This window comes from Scleropages formosus, chromosome 7 (assembly GCF_900964775.1).
Source record: "Scleropages formosus chromosome 7, fSclFor1.1, whole genome shotgun sequence".
In the NCBI taxonomy this organism is placed as follows: Eukaryota; Metazoa; Chordata; class Actinopteri; order Osteoglossiformes; family Osteoglossidae; genus Scleropages; species Scleropages formosus.
The window spans coordinates 29,243,107-29,264,250 of NC_041812.1; the positions used below are offsets into that span (position 1 = coordinate 29,243,107).

At 45.2% G+C, this 21,144-nt stretch overlaps 1 protein-coding gene across 3 annotated transcripts; it reads right to left on the minus strand.

Moving 5' to 3' along the window:
• Window position 1: 1 nt before the first annotated feature.
• arfgap2 (ADP-ribosylation factor GTPase activating protein 2) lies at window positions 2-9,985 on the minus strand. Of its 3 annotated transcripts, none has more exons than XM_018743359.2 (17): window positions 9,900-9,985; window positions 7,650-7,768; window positions 7,391-7,463; window positions 7,058-7,189; window positions 6,767-6,847; window positions 6,572-6,614; window positions 6,373-6,429; window positions 5,965-6,009; window positions 5,116-5,168; window positions 4,535-4,671; window positions 4,047-4,178; window positions 3,827-3,955; window positions 3,459-3,608; window positions 3,150-3,276; window positions 2,871-2,958; window positions 2,645-2,766; window positions 2-2,179 (listed from the first exon to the last, which is right to left on the minus strand). In XM_018743359.2, exons 1-17 carry the CDS (start codon window positions 9,969-9,971, stop codon window positions 2,159-2,161), a joined length of 1,581 nt encoding a protein of 526 aa, XP_018598875.1. In that variant the 5' UTR covers window positions 9,972-9,985; the 3' UTR covers window positions 2-2,158. The 3 variants fall into 3 exon arrangements, with proteins under 3 accessions (XP_018598875.1, XP_018598872.1, XP_018598874.1); XM_018743356.2 differs by having other exon boundaries at window positions 6,572-6,680; XM_018743358.2 differs by lacking the exon at window positions 5,965-6,009 and having other exon boundaries at window positions 6,572-6,680.
• Window positions 9,986-21,144: the final 11,159 nt, after the last annotated feature.

A 21,144-nucleotide genomic window follows, 5' to 3' on the forward strand; every position in this document is an offset into this window, starting at 1 on the left:
TCCTTTCTGTCTTTCAGTTAGGTATTAATGCTTGCGAAAACAATCTTTAAACCAAGTGACTTTCACTAAAAATAAGCTGTAACCAAAAAAAGGGAATCAACCATGTAAATGAATGAGGTAAGGGAACAAGAATATTTCTTGTTAATCTTTGCTTTTCACTGATTTTGTGTGCCCACTACTTCTCATGGACTGAAGTGCTAACTCAATTCCTTTCTCTAAAGAAAGGAGAATTGTTCACGTTACTGAATTTCTAATGAGCTGCCTTGGTTGTCTTACCTACTGCTTCTGTGCATGTTCATTTAAGCTAAGGAATACAATGTACAAATGTATTTTCTGCACTGTGTTCTCAACCACATTTTCTTTGCATATTGGGGAATTTTGCACTCAGGTAATAAATGGATATGGATTTTGAATAATGGAGTTAAGATCTTTTTACCATGTGCTCAAGCAAACATGCCAAGTGAGGTCTCATTTTTTTTTTATTGATTAATTGCATACAAGTTGTGTACCTCACAGGAACAAATTCACCAAGGGAAAAGATAGGTAGGGCCATGTGGGGCTAAAAGAACAGCAAAGACACACAAACCCCCATCATCAACCATGTGACATTTGCAAATTAGTGCTGGGGGGGGAATTTCATATTAGTTGACAGTCTTAAGAACTTATGTTTTATGTCCTTTTACACAAACCTACTACTCAGTGGCCGTTATGAACAATTAGAACAGCTTCTCCCCTTCCTTACTGGGTTTTAAAAAATAAAAAAATCTTTGCAACACTACATCCAGTGCACTGGGCTTGTGTTGGATAGCGGCAGACTGGTTTGCTTCCTCCAAACAATATTTAAAGCATTTAGGAAAGTCTGTATCTTAGATCTTGTACATCACCCCATTCCTTATTTACAAGACTGAAGCTGAATAACTTTAGTCAATTTATTCTGCTTGCTCAGCACTGCCAATCCTGGTAACAAGATTTATATACAACAGGCTGCTGGAAATATATTATTCTTCAATCATCCAAGTCATCCACTGAAACAGCAGTTAAAGTCAGCAGTATTCAGTACAGGCTTCAAAGTTGTTCCCACCTATACACTCTTCTTCCAGAATCTTCTGCCTTAAAAGCACAGTTCCAGTAATTCATTTCAAAGGACTAAGTGGTCATCATGACTGCTCATTTTTATTATTTTGTCATTTATTCCTACAACCAAACCTGACTTGACTCCTAGTTAGTACACCTTAGAGAAACATTTCACTCATTTTCAGCCGCTATTATGTAGGTTCTAAGAAAATCACTAATCATAAAAATACTACAGGAGGATTTTAAAACCATTTCACCACTTAAATGTTCCTCTGACGCAACACGAGAAAAAAAATTAAAGCTTGCACACATGCTAATAGAGGAGAACCATTTCAAACATTCAGTCCAAGTGGCTTTAAAAAAACAATCCTGCAGGAGAAATCTTTTCATAAGAAATCAAACTGACAGGCAGCATGAGTATCTGGGGATGAAAACACTTACCACATGAAATAAAAGTGTGAAATACTTAAAATGGCAGTTAATATTTTCATTTTCTGACATTCAAGACCAGCATACATGGAAATACTGTACCCACTAATTTGTTTGCTTAGGGTAAATGGAAATTTTTTATATCCACAACAATCCTCTAAAAAACAATTTTACAGTAAATAAAATGAGGAAACAGCTGATTTTAGACTTAATTGCAGTAATGAGTCCCTTTCACAACAAAGTAAATACATAAACTACCCATTTTTGAAAAATGGGTAAATAAAATATGGGCATGGCTAAAAGTGAAATACAGTTATAAATATAAGTTAATACTTTAAAATAAGATTTTGAAGATGCAGACCAAATTGTATAAATCAAACAGCTCAGGAAATAAAACACATGGCTTTGAAATCAGACTTCCTACAACTAACAGTGCTTTTTTTCCTGAAAAAAACTGAAAAGTTTCCTAACAAAAAATACTGGTTCAGTTTCTTTATAGTCTATAAAAGTCTTGGTAGGCAAACATGTCATACCACAGTCATACCATCCTGCTCATTTTTTCCTCTTGATACTGATGCACATTCCAGGAGGAAAACCATAAGACTCGTGTTCTTGCTGTTTTGCTCGTATTTGTGATTCTTGAGGTGGCCAGTTTTCAATAGGAGCCATAACGATCCTAAACATGCAATAGACACTGAGTAAACGTACTGAAAATCTGGTTTTATCTCCTGTTAAAATAAACCTCAGCAGACTAAAGACAATGCAAAGATGCATTCTGCGACAAGTCGGTCAAGGTGAAAAACATCAAAAGCTCTACATACCAAGCACACGTCAAATATCAAAAATGGTTTTCGGATATATTTCTAGGATTTATAGGAAGCCCCACCACTAAAGACGAGGGCCAGAGAACTTAGAAGTTTAGAATATTCCGTATGAGGTGCATTAGACCTCAACATTGCAGCACATACAGTTTGAGAAACACTTAGAAACGTGCCCTTTAGAGTGGACAAAAACAAATGGCTGGGTTAGAGGTAGACATTGCAGGATTCTTAAATGGAAGGTTTTACAGTTTGTATAAATGATTTTAATCAATGAGTAAGTTGCAGAACACTGGGGCAGACATTAGCTTCCACGCCCTTACCTGGATTGTGTTCATCACCCCATTGGCCAGCACTGCCATCTTCCCTGCCACAGTCTTCACCCCTTGTTTGAATTGGGCGATATCCGGGCCTGATGGAAGCACACTGTCAAAGCCAGATGAACCTGCGGATGCAAAGATGCTCATTTAACTACTAATGCTCTACAGAGGTAAGAAGACATACTCCGAGATGTATACGGACTGTCGTCTGGTAGGAGGTAACGCAGACCTGTAGAGTGGCTGCGGTCCCCAAAGAGGTCTGCAGAGCTGATGGAGGTGCTGCCCGACATGCTCTCCAAACGGGCCTTTGCTTCATACTGCAGCAAATACCAAAGGGTCACCACATTCTTCTATACTCATTCAAGTTTTCAAAATAAATGATCAAGAACCACAAACAAAAGCGGGACATGTTGATCTTGAAGCAATTTCCATTTGTACAAGTGTGTAAATCAGCTGTGATTTGGTGTCTATACTGACAGCTCAAGTAGATGTGATGATCTCGGCCTACCTCAGCATTGCTCTCTTTTCCAAAGAACATGTCTGAGGAAATGGCTTTGGCATTGGCAAACTTCTGCCTGGCCTCACTAGATTCGGCTACAGCAGTGCTGGCTTCAGGCTTCCGTCGGCTAGGCAACCTATGTAGCAGAGACAGTAGCATTTTGTTAAACTCAAGAGGGTCATCAAGAAAGGGACTAGGGGAAATTATTGAAAACAACCTATTTAGAATAAATTCACTTAAATGAATGCAGAAACTTTCCTGATTTTCCTTCTATACTTTACTTCCTAGATTGCAAAAAAAGTGAAAGTCCAGACTCACCTCTCTCCAATAGGCTGGATGCTGGAGATGGTGACCTCATTCTCCTTGGGTTCCTCTTTCTCCAGAGACCAGGAAGAGAAGGAGGATCCTCCATCTGAGTCCCACCGCGAGGCAAAGGTGTCACCCGACATGAAAGGGTTGTCCTTGTACCTGGCAGATACACAGACTCCTAATTCTCTGGAAATACATGATTTAACACTTACACCTGTTGTATTGGTCTTTATCAGTGGTTGTTCATTGTCATAACAAAGGATGCACACAAAATACTAGTGTTTGTAGATATTGTTTCAGTCAACTTTTTGTCAGACATATTGATACATCAAGATATATTTTTCATTCAGTAGTTCTTAAAGTATGTGAGGACTCACTTTGGGGGCCCAGAGGTGAACCCAGGCTCATCAAACATGTCCAGCTTTGAACAAGTTGAAGACTTGATGCCAGAGGGAGTCTCCTGTTCAATCACCTTCATCTCTGACATAACAGAATGGGAAACAGCACTGCAACACAAAGTAGAGACAATAATTAGGAGACGGTATCACATAAAGATGTGTGTAGACACTTCACCTAAGTACAGCAGTGCCATTTTACCTCCTGTTTCCAAAGCCCATCCCCAGCCTCTCGGCCTGCTCTCTTTTCTTCCCATCCAGGTTCTGAAGCTTCTTTTCCTCCATCTTCCTGTCTATCTGCAGCTCTTTGTAGGCAAGGCGCATGGAGGCCACACTGCAAAGAGGGTATAGTTGCCAGCATTAATGAATCAAGGCAAGTTTGTCCATGCAGATGCCAAGCTGTAGACACCTTGAGTATTTCAAGATCAGCAGTATTTGGCAGAAATACTATCCATTAAACGTGAATTAAAATCCTCAACGTAAGATATACTCCAATTTACAATAAATTTACACATTCATTTATCATACTCTTTTCTCCAAAGCAACATGCATCTCAGAGATGACTATAAAACAATAAAAATGTGATTTATTAATCCATGTTGAGTCAAGAAAGACCTCACAGACTGCCACCAGCGCCACTGAAATTTTTCTGCAATTTCACCCTCAACCGTAAGCCAAACGCTTACTCACATGGACTCCTCCGCCTGCTTCCGGGCCTCAGCAGCCTGCTCTTCTCTCAGTTTCTCAGCCACCTGGGCCTGCTTCTCCATCTCACTGAAGCTCTTGCTGCTCACCTTCTGGGCCCCAAGGCTTTTCTTAGTACCAAGCTGAGGTTTTTTTTTTTTTTTAAGGGAGGAGTGCACATTCACAGACACACGCACAGAGACACACAAACACTCCATTAATAAATACAAAGAGCAATACTCTTGAAAGCCATATCAACCCTCTTCATTCTCTATGTATCCTGTTAGTTATTTTTCTATTGCTGTTGAGCTATGTTCTAAGAAACTAATCAGAATCTTCAAACTGTTGTGAAATTCTAACCCATGCGGCAAATCCACAGCTTGAAGCACTGCCAAAAAGTAATTTTCATTTAGCTTATATAAAGACCAAAAGTGATCAACTGCAAGAACAAATCTAGCTTGGCTGGTACAAACTATGTGCTTGTACACTGCTTAACACTCTGGACTGAACTGAGACCGGCAACATGAGAAGCTTTCCAACAAAACATTTACACAATGGCTGAAGATACCTCCTTCCTCAGAGCTTACCCCTTTCTTTGCCATTGCAGGTTTCTTTTTCCCAATGATAGAGGACTTCACATCTGAAATACAAAGAAATGTTAACAATATGCTAGTGAACTGATCCATTAAACTGAATGATTGAAAGGAAGGAAAAGTGAGCGTTACGTAGTTTAGTATCTCAGCTTTTCCCAGTGATCGCACTTTGAACTTGCTACAGCACTGCTGGCACTGTGAACGCACCTGTCATTAAAGCAGATTCAGCAACCCAGAGAGTGAAGATATTACAGCTATTTAAATCAGTGTTGGTTCATTTCCGCAATTTCATGCAACAGCAAAGAGCAAGACACTTTCACTCAAAAGGCTCCAGAAGCACTGACATTCAACTAGTTTAATAAAATATATGGTCAGTGTTTCAATTTCAGACCGTATTGAAAATTTTCATTTATTACAAATTAAAGAAAGATTAGAATGATTATATTCTTCTCCAATGTAAGAAACCTATCTCAATAACAAATCCAAAATAAAAAACCGCAATAGAAACATTTCAAACTGGCAACCTTCAAAAGGCTTCAGTACTCACAGGATTATCATGTCCATGTCAACTACATGTTTCAAATAATACCTGTGCAGCAAAATTGCCATTGAGGCAATCGGGCTACAGTACAAGTGTATATTATGTGAATGTTAGGTGTAGCCTTGATTATTACAATGTCAACAATATTTGCCCACACACGGCATCAGCAGAGGAAGGACAGTGCGTCACACTCCAGTGAAGAGTCAACCAAGCCCAGGGATCTGCCCATGAAATTTGCCAGCCAGCCATCTAGCCAGCCACTGGGCCAAGCCAAAGAAGCAGCTTTTCGGATGTTCGGTCACCTTCAGAAGGCTGCGGTCCATCGGAGGACAAACGCATTGAGTCTTCTACGTGACAGAATGAAACACAGCTGTTACAGAAGACATAAGTCTTAAGTCTATCATGACTTAGTCATGCATTGGTGACAAAGGTACCCCTGTGTAATACCTTGGTTACTGGACTTAACGTGATTCATGGCTAAAATCGCCATCACCGGACAAGAATATTTTAGTTGGTACTTTCACTTTAAAGCCAACCCTTCATTGTGGTGTTTGAGAAACATATAACCTGTCTAAGACTCCAGTTAGAGAATAGATGTTCTTTTCAAGTCATTATGACTGAATAAAAATAATTTATTTTTTGAATGCCATCAATACATAGTGGCACATATCAAAGGAGAGAACACTGAAATTTGGGCAGGATCAACTCACCAAGGGCAGCTTTGGGGGATGTGCTTAGTCCCTCAATGCTTGGGCCTTCTTCTTGCTCTGATAAAAACCAGAATATAAGTAACAAGCAATCAAAACACATGTGAATACATTTGCACATCACAGACTTTCATCATTCACTGTCCAGCAAAAGATGATTCTGAGATCTGAACAAAGGGTGAAAATTTAAGAGCACAAGTACCATTGCTATTTTTTCCCTCCACTTTAGGGGATTCCTCTTCGATCTGTGAGGGTGCAGAACCGTTCCGTTCCAGCATGTTAGGACCTGTCACATCCCAACTGTTTGCAGACTACAACATACAGTGCAGAATAATTTACCAAACAGCATATAATTCAAACAGTCAGCATATTTTAAAGCAGGTGGAAGCTTGCATACCTGACTATGTTCTGCAAAAAAATCTTGATCTTTCTTTTCAGGTGTAGTAACCTGGGTGTTTCCTTGAGCTTCAATCCACAGCTGAAAACAGTTTTTTTTCCCCACACTTTAAAAACATGCTATTCAATTAAAAGCAAAACAGACATTCAAGCTATGTGAAACAAAGTTATTCTGAAGAAAACCAAAACAACTCTGGTATAGGGTTATAGTACTTATCAGACAATTCACACCCACTCTGAAACATAACTTTACACTGTTCTACTGGGTTTTAAAAGTTTGTCCTCAACTCACATCAGAACCATATTTAGAAAGAGCAGCACTGGCCAGTTGTCGAATCTTCTCACGGTACATTTGTGCTGCTCGGCTGTTGTACTTAGCATTAGTGTCATTGGTCGTGCAGCCATGCTGACGGAAAAAAGCAGTCTACAAGAAAACACAGAACGACTGATTAAGCAAGTGACCTCTAAAATAATTATAATACCCACAGACAAATCCAAAAAATACAAGTTATTAACAATGTCTATTACATCCACAGTGCAACTGCTCTGGAAAAAAAATTTAGTCTTTAATAGCGGTAAACCACGGGTTCTACTAAATGAAGAGCAATGCAATAGTTGTACTAACCGCATTGGCATTTCCCCCAACCTGCATACACCTCAGCTGGAACCAGTTCCAGTTAGAATCAAGTTCTGTAGACCTGGGTGCAAAATAAACAAAACCAGTCACCAAAACTATTTTTTAACTGTAAAGGACAGGCATCGGGAAATTAGTCAAACTTTTTGACTGATAATGTAGAATATCCCCCTAGAATTAATAGTTTCAATTACTCATAATGACATGACCAAAGAGAAACACAGGGAAACACCAGCAGACAGGTGAGTACCTGATAAAGCTAAGGTGGACCCCCAGAGACCGGTGGACCCCAGAGCAATCGATACAAAGGAACACTCCATATGGTATACTGGCCCAGCTGGGGTTCTTAGCAGCACAGTCAAAGCAGGCCTACAATGAAAAGGAAATCACTCATGCAGAAGATATACATTTTCATGCACAGAAACAAACTTCTGCATCTTCTTTTCAGTTTACTTATCCTATCAGCAGCACTGCTTGACTCATTTCTTCATTACATTTTAATTAATTTCTCTCCAAAGCAACTTCTAATGAGCACTATGTAGTAACATCAGGCCACGCCTGTTCACCCAAGGTGGCATACAATGCTAAGCATACTACCGTACACTACTTACAGTGAGTGACTGAATGGAATCCCTCACACACACGAACTACAAGTAATTTAGAGCTAATAGGTCCAATTAACTTGAAAACATGTCCTTGGACTCTGGGAAGGACCTGGATAACCTGGAAGAAATTCACTCAAACATGGGGAGAACGTGTAAACTCCACACAGACTGAGCAAGGATCAAACCCACATCCTCTCACTGTTCAGGTGCTGCGAGACAAAAGCGCTACTTGTTGCAACACTGTCCTGCTATATTCAGTATTTCGATTCAGAATTCAATGGGGGGGGGTATCCTTAAAATACCAAAAATACACTTCATTTATGTGCTTTTAACATAGTCACCAGGTACACTAATTGCACTTTTAAAAATATTTACCCTACCAACCAGACAGACAAAATTTCATTACTCAATTTCTACCAAGAGCTGTCAGTGTCTTTACAGCATACAATGTGTTTTCAGCAACTGGGGTGTTACTCAGGAAGTTTCAGAATCAGGAAATTAGTTAAAAACACAAATTAAAACCAAATACAAATCTCAGAAACACTCAAATCATAAAGTATAAGCCTTTACCACAAAAAGCAAGGGTGGCATGATAGCACAGCGAGTAGGGCTTCTGTCTCACAGCGCCAGGGTGGTGTGAGAGGATGTGGGTTCAATCTCAGCTCAATCTGCGTGTTCACCCTGTGTCTGTCTGGGTTTCCTCCCACAGTCCCAAAGACATGCTGTTCAGGTTCTAGCATAGTGTGCGAGTGACAAAGAGAGTGTGTTCCACTGATGTATGGATGAGTGACCCATTGTAAGAAGTGTATCTAGCAGTGTAAGTCACCTTTGTGAAAAAAGTGTGTGGAGTGATAAAGTTCACTGGAAGATGCTTTGGAGAAAAGTGCCTGCTAAATTGGTTAAGCGTAAACCCATCTTTCTACAGTTATTGTACATAACATCTAAGATAAGACCATCTTATAAATACACATGTTAAATAATAAAATAAATGTAATAAAAGAGGAGGCAGGCTGATGAAGCATTCATGTGGCAACAACAGGCAGATCGATGCTTAAAAGACATACATTGGATGTAACCTGAAAGTTGCTGGTTCAGGTCAAACCCCCTATGGTACCCTTTTACACAATACATACCCTGAATTGTAACAGTAATTGTTTACATTTATATTAGACAGAAGCATATGTTGTATTAATTTATTGACCTGGGCAAGGTTTATTGAAGAAAAGCTTCACTTAAGCAATGATATATCAATGAAACAATGCTTACAAGTGTGACACCAAAAAAAAGAAAAAAAAAAAAAACCCTGTTCACTGATGACTGGAAGAGGAAGGAAAACAAAACCTTCAGGGAAATGTGCATAACATCGACCATCCAATAGGCCACAGCTGAAAAAGTCCGTTTTTTTTCTCCAAGGGAATCTAGTCAAAGTGGCTACTTTAATAGAAACTAAAGAACACAACGTATTTTTGCAGAGAACCGAGCGGGTACCGCTGGCGTTGCGTTGTACTAGTTGTACTGCGCTGTGAGTCCGGGACTCGGGAAGGCGGTAACGACGACGACGAGGATTCCGGAATGACTAGACTGCGGCCGGCATCGTTCTGTCAGCTGCGCTCACGATGATCACAGACGCTTCAGATCAATTAAAAACGGTGAACCGTTCGAAAGGACCGCCCTTGTAATTCTGATCAACACACAGTGACAAGGCCCCGTCACACTACCGTTCGGGAGAAGCTTTCTGGGAACCGCAGACGTGGCTTAGCCGGACTAGCTCGTTAGCTAGCCCCGAAGAAAAACCACAAAAACAGCACTGAGAGAAATAATTTTGTTCTAAACTCCATCACTCTAATACCAGAAGGCGGCGGAAAAAGTCGTTTCTGGATCATTATTCATGTTACCTTGTTCGTGGGTATAGCCCTCAGCCTTTTAAAGATGGTGAGAATCTCAGTCTTGTTGGGCTCAGACGCCATCTTGCCACTTCTCAGAGCAGTTGGCCACTACGGGTGCCGTGTGGGTCCTAGACGCGCGTCGTCACTTCCGTGTTTCAAATTAAAATGACGCTTATCAATGAACGGAAACTGTACAATGTTCGATGTCAATCACAGACAGTTAGTCATTTTTTAGTGCACAACCAGCACGTCTTCAGCTAAATAATGTCTTAATATTGAAAACATCCAAAACTCTTACACTGGTTGGTTATTAAATTGTTATTTACTGTTTTTTTTTTACTGTTTTTTTTTCTCATTGTTTTGTTTGTGCAGTATTTCTATTGTCCTTGCCCATAGTCTGTGGAGAAGCATTCAGGAAGATTTTCATGATACATGTACGTGGTACTTGTATCTATGACAATCAACCTGAAACTTGAACTTAAATCAAATACTAGATGAAGACATTGTGACAGCTACAAGGACTGTGATGCTTACTGTGTATTGAGGCTTACTCAGATAAACTCTGACGTGGTCAGGCCACAAAACACAGAAAGGCAGCAACAAGGCAGTACAGGAAACCCTAGCCTACTAGCACATTTCCTTCGGTCGTGTGTGAAATGTCAAAGTGCTTTAGACCTGGACATGTGCACATTTCAAAGAAAAACAGCAAGGACAGGCAGTAATGGTTCTGACCCTTCCGATAAAGCCTTTTTTAACCTGTTTAATCCATATAATCTTGTTATACCTGCTTATATCAAAAGGTAGTCATACAGTGTACCTAGATTAGTATTTTACTTTATTTTCTGTTGCACAGGGGGGACTGGAGACCCGGATGTGGACCCAGTTGCGGGATCGTTTCTTACAAAGGTACAAAGGGCAAAGCAATGCTCGTGATCTGGGACAGGTGTGGTTCAATCCGAGGCACAAACGTTGTTCAGGAGGAGAATCCGAAGACGTGGTCGATGAAGTGAAGCGAGGGTCGATGTCATGGGAGACAAGAACAGAGACAAGGAGACAATTGAAGGAACAAGGAGGGAGATGCACGGAGAAGGGGAGGTAGAAGTATCACGAGAACAGGAGGAACGGTTGTTTCAAACAGATTCCACAACCGGGGAGTAGTGGACTTGTGCCATTTATACTCGGCTGCTTTGATTGTGATTAGGTGCTTGCCGTTGTGCTGAGGGTGTGTGCGTGGCAGTACCCCCTCCTCATGCAACCCCTGAAAGGGTAACGCCCCCGGAGACGATGCACCAGCCGGTCTGGATGGTCACTGTGAATGTCGGCAATTAGGGATGTGTCGAGGATGTCCCGAGCAAGGACCTAGCACCTCTCCTCATGCTTGTGCCCCTCCCAGTCCACCAGGTAGTGTAAAGCTTTGCGCCAGTGCTTGGAATCCATGAGCGCACAAACTGTATATGTCGGGGCTCCATCAACCTGTAACAGAGGACGTGGCGCAGCCCCATGACAAGCATGCAAAACGGAGATACTGTAGGGCTTGAAGAGACATGAAATGTGGGGCAAATGCGTAAATGTGGAGGCATTTGCAGCCTATAGGGTACCGGGTTGATCCATTGGAGGATCTTGAAGGGACCTATGAATCGTGAGCTGAGTTTCCTGGAAGGGAGCCGCAGCTTTATGTCCCTGGTGGACAACCATACTGTTGCCAAGGTTGGAAGAGGAGCGTGCAACAATGTCCGTCCGTTTGGTACTTGTACCGCTGGGTGCTCTGGTGGAGTTGGTCCCGCACCTGCCTAAACACTTCTTTGCTGTTATGGAACCACATGTATACAGCAGGAACATCGCTGGGACCAGGGTGCCATGGGTACAGAGGAGAGTCCTATGGACGACTGAAACAGGGAGTTATGTGCATACTCTGCCCAAGGCAGGAAACATGAACACTGGTGTTGTTGCTGACCACAGTAGCTCCTGAGGAACTGACCCAAGTCCTGGTTTAGCCTCTCAACCTGGCCATTTGCCTGGAGATTATATCCCAAGGTAAGGCCGACCGAAACTTCCAGCTTATGCCAAAAGGCCTTCCATGCTCTGGACTAGAACTAGGCTCCCCGATCTGACACAGTGTCCTCCGGCAAGCCGTATAGGCAAAAGACCTGATGGAATAAGGTCTCTGCCCTCTCTAGAGCCGTAGGGAGTCGTGGCAAGGGGATCAGGTCGTATGCTTTGGAGAAACAATCGATCAACACCAAAACAATGGTGTTACCTTTAGACAGGGGCAGGCCAGTCAGGAAGTCCACTGCCACATGGGACCACCACATAGAGGGTACCAGGAGTGGCTCCAATAATCCAGCAGGCTTCTGGGTCAGGGTCTTGACCTGGGCACATGTCTCACATGCTTCCACATTCTCTCAGAGGGAGGGCTACTAGAACCTGCCTTGCAACAGAGATAGAGTCCTCCAGCTGCCTGGGTGCACAGCCCCTGGTGAGTCATGCACCCATTTACATTTATTCACTTAGCAGATGCTTTTCTCCAAAGCGACTTACAACAAATACTATGTAGTGTTACTAGCCCACACACCTTATTCACCAAGGTGACTTACACTGCTAGATACACTACTTACAATGGGTCACTCATCCGTACATCAGTGAAACAAACTCTCTCTGTGTCAGTCACACACCATGGGGGAACCTGAACAGCATGTCTTTGGACTGTGGGAGGAAACCTACGCAGACACAGGGAGAACATGCAAACTCCACACAGACTGAGCAAGGATCAAACCCACATTCTCTTGCACCACCCAAGTGCTGTGAGACAACAGCACTACTTGCTGTGCCACCGTGCCACCCACTGGAGTAAAGGGGCCCTCAACCATACGGGGACATACTCCTTCCTGGCTGGCCTGTCGGCTGGACCTGGCAACCACTCCTCGGCTATCTTGAGGTCTTGCAGGAACCGTCACGGTACAGGAGCAATGAAACAGGTGGGAGGCAAAACTGATTCCGGGGCAGCCATGATTGGGTCCTTGTCATGTATCCGGGATAATGCATCTGCTTTGGTGTTCTTTGTTCCAGACCTGTACGACACTGAACTGGAAACAGGTGAAAACAGTCCCCAGGGTGCTTGGCATGGATCAAGCTGGTGAGCCGTCCGTAAATACTCAAAGTTTCTATGGTCCCTGAGAACAAGGAAAGGGTGAGTGGCCCCCTCCAGCCAATGTCACCATTCCTCTAAAGGTCGTTTAATGGCCGGTAGTTCTCAATATCCGATATCATAGTTACGCTCAGCGAGCAACAGCTTATGTGAGAAACAAGCACAGCAGTTGAGTTTTGGTGGGGTCCCCTGTGGTGTCCGAAAGGAAGGTACACCGTTCTTTGGAGGTTTCACTGAAACAAAGCACTGGAACACTTGGAGTGTGCAAATAAAAGAGTTTATTAAGAACAGTAGCTCGTGTCACAATCTCCTTCACACCGCGGAACCTCGTCTGCTCCCGCGCAAAAAAGCCCGCATTATATTTAGTGCCGCCAATAACAATTCCCGCTTCACTTAAGAAATAACCAATGACAATTATCCTTTGTCAACGTACACCCTACAGGCTGGCAGGAACCTTTCTTTTACAAAACTCTCAATGATTCCTTCTTGGTGTAAAACACCACATCCCCTATCTTTGGGACAGCAGTGCCCCAGCTCTAACTAATGAGGTGTCCACCTCAACCATGACTGAAAGTGTGGGGTCAGGATGTTGGAGTATTGGTGAGGTGGTAAAATGCTCTTTCAGCACCCAGAAGGCCTCTAGGGCTTTAGAGGACCAAACCAGCGGGATTCCTTTTCCCCATAGCAGGGGTGAGGGGAGCAGCAACAGAACTAAAGCCCCAAATGAACTGGCAATAGCAGTGGGTGAACCCCATAAACTATTGCAGGGCATTTGAGGTCGGTTGGGGCCAATCAAACACCGCCTGGACCTTCTTAGGTTCCATGTCTACCCCTTCTGTGCTCAGAATGAAGGCAAGGAGGATCCTTGCATCTGGTGGAAAAGGCACTTTTCACCTTTAAAAACAGGTTATTGGATAGCAGTCGCCTGAGTACCTGCCGGACATGCTGGATGTATCATTCCCTCCTGTGTGAATAAATCAAGATATCATCCTAGTATACCAGTACACATTTGTTGACCAGAACCCGTAGTATGTGGTTCATGAAGGCCTGGAAAACCAAGGGCCCGTTAGCAAGACTGAAAGGCATGACCGTGTACTCATAATGGCCCAAGGAAGTGCTAAACGCTGCTATCCCCTTCCCTGATCTGGATTACATTTATTCATTTAACAGACCCTTTTCTCCAAAACGATTTACATCTTGTAAAAATACAATGTGTGTACTACATTAGTAGAAAGAAACATAGATGCAGAATCTTGGTTCTTAAGTGCAGTTTGTTTCTTTCCACCATGTGAACCAATGTTCATCACACGAGTTGCTACGTTAAACTTTATTTGAATATCCTCGATTCCAGATCACTTTCCTAGTATTTTTGAGATTATATATACAAACATTTACATTACATTATGGGAGTTGCAGTGTAAAGCTTTATCTGGGCATGATCTTAAAGTTATATCACGTGAAAATTTACACCTTAAATGAAAATAAGAGATCATGGGCAAAGTGAGTCTGGAAGAAGTGAGTTAAGATCCTTTTCAAATATGGACAGCAATTCAGCAGTTCTGAGTGAGAGGTGGAGGTCGTTCCACCACAACAGAGCCAGAATCCAGAAACTTCATGCATGGGACCACCAAGCAGGAAGATGTGGAAGAGCAAAGCAGTCTGGTTGGGGTGTAGCAGATGATCAACTCTTGTAGATAGCTGGGAGTAGTTCTATTGATGCATTTGTAGACCATAACCAGGATTTTAAAGCTGATCTGGGCAGGTATACGAAGCCACTGCAGAGAAATGAGTAGAGGATACATGGGAACGCTTTGGCAAGTCAAACAACTCAGGCAACAGCATTCTATAGTCAAGGACAAACTGCCGTTAAAAACCAGTGGAGTCTATGAGATTCCGTGTAGCTGCGGCAAAATCTATGTAGGACAAACGGGACAACTCATCTTCACCCGCCTACAGGAACACATCAGGGCAACCAAAAACAATGACGTCAGGTCTGCAGTAGCGGAGCACTCACTAGAGACTGGTCACCTAGTAAACTCTGAGCAAATAAGGGTACTGGCATCAGTCTCCAACTACAGAAGCAGATTGGTTAGAGAAGCTGTAGAGATAGAAAAGCATCCAGACAACTTTAACAAAGAAGATGGTTTCAAGTTGTCACAAACATGGACTCCACTAATCTCATCTATCTCCACCAGATACACCACGGACCAATCATCAAACCACCCCAAAGCTGAACAGCTAATAGACGAACTGCCCCCGGCTGGTACAGCCCCTCAAGGGAGTCTACACGCTGACAATAGGACCCCTTATTACTTACGACCCCGCCCTCTGGCAGATAGACGATCCAATTGCACCTCCCGCTGACTATAGCCCCGCCCACCAACCACTATAAATACCTAAACTCCTCAGTCAACCTAACAGACTACATCAATGATCTGTGAAGACAACGTCTAGTGGTTTACGATGCAGAACCTGAGGATGTTTCCAACATAGGAAATGAAACGTTGGGATTAGTCTCTATGACAACGCAGTCTACTCCGGAAGATGCTAAATTCCAGTCTAATAGCAGTGGTAGTTGAATCCATGTGAGACACTGATAGGACTGATGGAGGAGGTGTAGATTGAGAAGAGCAGAGGGCCCAGTACCAAGTGCTGCAGGACACCAGTTGAGAGAGGCAGAGGAGAAGAATGGGAGCCCTGTCAGACTTCATAGGATCTGATAGGTAGGACTCAAACCATCTTAGTGCCTTTCCTTTGAACCCAAGCTGACCAAGAGAGGAGAGTAGAATTGGGTGGTTGACAGTGTTGAATTCTGTAGACAGGTTGAGGAGGATGAGGACCAAGGAGAGGGAAGCTGCTCTAGTTAGCTGGAGAGCATCAGACCCTTAGGAGTCCTGTCTTGGTGGAGTGACCAACTGTGAATCCAGACTGATATCCATTGAGGAGATGGTTCCAGGTGAGGAACTGACAGTTGATCACAAGCCACCTGTTCTAAAGACAAAAGGGAGGAGGAAGACTGTCCGGTAGTTCTGGACTAGGTTAAGGTCCAGAGAGGGTTCTGTACCAGAGATGAAATGAGGGCAGTTTTAAAAGCAGATAGGAAGCAGCCAGAGGAGAGTGAGGAGTTGATCTTAGAGAGGAAGGTGAACAATTGCAGGTAGATGGTCTGTAGGAGGATCAGTGGGATTGAATCTAGCAAGCAGGTGGTGGGTCACAGGAAGAACATGCAAACTCCACAGACTGAGCGAGTATCGAACCCATGTCCTCTTACACCGCCGAGGTGCTGTGAAACAGCAGTGCTACTCACTGTGCAACCGTGCTGCCCCACCCCCTCATTTGACAGTGGCTTGAATTCGAAGAGTGTGACTTTGCAGGAAAGTTCAGCGCGAATAGGGCAGGGTGATGCTGAGAACTTGTCCATGATTGTGTTGACTTTGTCTCTGGAAAACAAAGACAAGTCATAAGCAGTGAGAGGAGAGGGTGGAGGACACAGTAGGGATGAGAAGGTGTTGAGGAGTCTGGTTTAGTTGCAGATTGTATTTTGTTGTGGAAGAAGGTTGTTTTTGCTGAGGAGACAACAGAGTGAAAATAGATAGGTGTTTGTAGACATCTAGGTTCATGTGAGGCTGGGATTTTCACCATCGTTGCTCTGCAGCCCAGAGTTTGGTCCTGTTAGTACGTAATGTATCAGTCAGCCATGGGGTGGATCTGGGGCATGCTGGTCTCGAAATTAGTGGACAGAGTCAAGAGAGGAAGATAGGGCAGAGAGAAAAATGGTAATAGCATTACCTGTTGATAGACCTGACAATTGTGCAGCAGAAAGGAGAGCGGATAGTGTGGTAGAGGCAAGGCAGGACGGAGAGAGATTAATTTACGGAGGAAAGTGACAATGGGTGCAGAAGGAGAGGGATTAGTGATGAGGCAGGGTTGAAAGGAGATAAAGAAATCAGAGACATGCAGTGGAGTAACAGAGGACAGGACAGTCACAGTTACTGGAGAAGATAAGGTTAAGGCAATTGCCAACTTAGTGAGTAGCAGGAGACTGGGACAAGAAGAAGTCAAAGGACTGCAGGAGCAACAGAAGGCCACTTGTTTGAATGTCCTTGACATGCAGGTTGAAGTGACCCAGGAGAATCAACTGAGTGTTATCCCCTGGGAGAGAGCTCAACAAGATGCCTAGGTTACTCCCATAGGTAGACTCCCTTGTCTTTGCATTTCAGGCTGCCGCTACACATCACCTGCTGTTATTTGAACCAAGCTAATTCAGGGCAGTTAAGAGTCCAAGTCAAAATTACTCTGACAATGGTAACCAATGCAGACGCAATTAATTGAATCGCCAGAATCACGTCCACTCTACAATACGGGATGCAGTATTTTTAGATTTGCACATACCCTAATAAACCGCAAATCCAATTAAATAAATACAGCCAACAACTGCACTAACGCACACAACGGATTGCTTCTATCCATACAAGTACACAAGAATGGGCATTTGGATATAGTGCTAGCAACAAATAAACTTATCAGAATCACAATGAACTGCAGCGATGATCCTCTAAAGCAAAGTATAATGCACCATGATTATTAGGATTCGGTTATATGCACATTGCAGATGAAGTTTAGTAAACATTTGCAAGCCATGGACTTGCTCCAACTACCAACAGGAGCGTTGGGTGTGGGGCTAGCAACCCCACCCTGTAAAAATTAGCTGCAGAAACCAACACTGAAAACACTCCATCTTATGATTGAGCAACAACCCAGGAAAGAGCACATGAAGCAGAACAGCCAAACCCAGCAGGGAACTGATTTGCCGATAAACCTTCTCCCCCCCAAAGCAATAACAAGCACTGAGCTATGGCATGTGAGGCTGCTGTATGAAGTACGTAGAGCAGCATAGGTTGCCAGGGAAATGGGCAGATACAGACTCGAGATTGTGGGATTAAGCGAAGTGAGGTGGACCACGTCTGGACATGTCACTCTAGCATCAGGTCACATATTGCTGTATTCTGGACCTCCAGACAAAAATGACGATTACAGAAATGGAGTGGGACTGCTGACACGGAAAACAAGCAGAAGCTTGATAGAACAGGAGCCAGGTAGCAAGACAATGCTGAAGGCCAGGTTCTGCTCCAAGTTCCGGCCAGTGACTCATTTAGTGCTACACAACAGATGCCGCAGACCATGATGTTAACATGGACATTTATGCGCAACTAAAGAGTATACTGACATAAGGGGCCGGTGAGTTGTGATTTGGGCAGTGGTCGGGGCCGAGTGCCTGGCCGACCCAAACCTCGGGTGCCAACTCTGGCTTTTGGGACTTGGAATGTCACCTCACTGGCGGGGAAGGAGCCTGAGCTAGTGCAGGAGGTTGAGAGATACCGTCTAGATATAGTCGGGCTCACTTCCACTCACAGCTTGGGTTCTGGAACCACTCTTCTCAACCAAGGGTGGACTCTCCACTATTCTGGCGTTGCCCAGGGTGAGAGGCGGCGGACTGGTGTGGGCTTATTAATAGCCCCCCAGTTCAGCCGCCATGTGTTGGAGTCCACCCCGGTGAATGAGAGGGTCGTCTCCCTATGCCTTCGGGTCAGGGAACGGTCTCTCACTGTCGTTTGTGCTTATGCGCCTAGCGGCAGTGTAGAGTACCTGGCCTTTTTAGAGTCCCTGGGGGGCGTGCTGGAAAGCGCTCCCACTGGGGACTCTGTCGTTCTACTGGGGGACTTTAACGCCCACGTGGGCAGCGACAGTGATACCTGGAGGGGCGTGATTGGGAGGAACGGCCTCCCTGATCTGAACCCGAGCGGTGAGTTGTTATTGGATTTCTGTGCTAGTCGCGGTTTATCCATAACGAACACCATGTTCATGCATAAGGGTGTCCACCAGTGCACTTGGCACCAGGACACCCTAGGTCGGAGGTCGATGATCGACTTTGTAGTCGTTTCTTCTGACCTTCGGCCATATGTCTTGGACACTCGGGTGAAGAGAGGGGCTGAGCTGTCAACTGATCACCACCTGGTGGTGAGTTGGATTCCATGGCGGGGGAAAAAGCTGGACAGACCTGGCAGGCCCAAACGCATAGTGAGGGTCTGTTGGGAACGTTTGGCAGAGGCCCCTGTCAGAGAGGTCTTCAACTCCCACCTCTGACAGAGCTTCAACCAGGTCACGAGGGAGACTGGGGACATTGAGTCCGAATGGACTATGTTCCACACCTCCATTGTCGGGGCGGCGGTTCGGAGCTGCGGCCATAAAGTCTCCGGCGCCTGTCGCGGCGGCAATCCCCGAACACGGTGGTGGACACCGGAGGTAAGGGATGCCATCAAGCTGAAGAAGGAGTTCTATTGGGCCTGGCTGGCTCATGGGACTCCTGAAGCAGCTGACGGGTACCGGCGGGCCAGACGGAGCGCGGCTCTGGCAGTCGCCGCGGCAAAAACTCGGGCCTGGGAGGAGTTCGGTGAGGCCATGGAGGAAGACTTTCAGTCAGCCTCAAAGAGATTCTGGCAAACCGTCCGGCGACTCAGAGGGGGGATGCAGTGTTCCGCCAACACTGTTTACAGTGGAAGTGGTGCACTGCTGACCTCAACTGAGGATCTCCTCGGGCGGTGGAAGGAGTACTTTGAGGATGTCCTCAATCCCTCCGACACGCCTTCCGTAGAGGAAGCTGAGGCCGGGGACTCGGAGGGGGACTCGTCCATTACCCTGGCTGAAGTTGCTGAGGTAGTCAAAAAAACTCCCCGGTGGCAAGGCTCTGGGGGTGGATGAAATCCGCCCCGAGTTTCTCAAGTCTCTGGATGTTGTGGGGCTGTCTTGGCTGACACGCCCCTCGTGGAGTTCAGGGACGGTGCCTCTGGACTGGCAGACCGGGGTGGTGGTCCCTCTTTTTAAGAAAGGGGGACAGGAGATTGTGTTCCGACTATAGGGGGATCACACTCCTTAGCCTCCCTGGGAAAGTCTATGCCGAGGTACTGGAGAGGAGAATCCGACCGATAGTCGAACCTCGGATCCAGGAGGAGCAATGCGGTTTTCGCCCTGGCCGTGGAACACTAGACCAGCTCTATACCCTCACTAGGGTGTTGGAGGGTTCATGGGAGTTTGCCCAACCAGTCCATATGTGTTTTGTGGACCTGGAGAAGGTATTCGACCGTGTCCCTCGTGGCATCCTGTGGGGGGTACTGCGGGATTATGGGGTTCAGGGCTCGTTGCTACGGGCTGTTCGTTCCCTGTATGACCGGAGCAGGAGCTTTGGTTCGCATTGCCGGCAGTAAGTCAGACCTGTTCCCGGTCCATGTTGGACTCCGCCAGGGCTGCCCTTTGTCACCGATTCTGTTCATTATCTTTATGGACAGAATTTCTAGGCGCAGCCAGGGAACGGAGGGTGTCTGTTTTGGTGGCCGCAGGATCTCGTCTCTGCTTTTTGCGGACGATGTGGTCCTGTTGGCTTCATCGAATCAAGACTTACAGCGTGCACTGGAGAGGTTTGCAGCCGAGTGCGAAGCGGTGGGGATGAGAATCAGCACCTCCAAATCCGAGACCATGGTCCTCAGTCGGAAAAAGGTGGATTGCCCCCTCCGGGTTAGGGGGGAGCTCCTCCCTCAAGTGGAGGAGTTTAAGTATCTCGGGGTCTTGTTCACGAGTGAGGGAAAAATGGAGCAGCAGGTTGACAGACGGATCGGTGCGGGGTGTAATGCGGTCATTGTACCGGTCTGTTGTGGTGAAGAAGGAGCTGAGTCGTAAGGCGAAGCTCTCAATTTACCGGTCGATCTACGTTCCTACCCTCACCTATGGTCATGAACTCTGGATCATGACCGAAAGAATGAGATCGCGGATACAAGAGGCAGAAATGAGTTTCCTCCGCAGGGTGGCTGGGCGCACCCTTAGGGATAGGGTGAGGAGCTCAGTCACCCGGGAGGAGCTCGGAGTAGAGCCGCTGCTCCTCCACATCGAGAGGACCCAGTTGAGGTGGCTCGGGCATCTGTTCCAGATGCCTCCTGGATGCCTCCCTGGGGAGGTGTTCCGGGCGTGTCCCACTGGGAGGAGGCCTCGGGGCAGACCCAGGACACGTTGGAGAGACTACGTCTCCCAGCTGGCCTGGGAACGCCTTGGGGTTCCCCC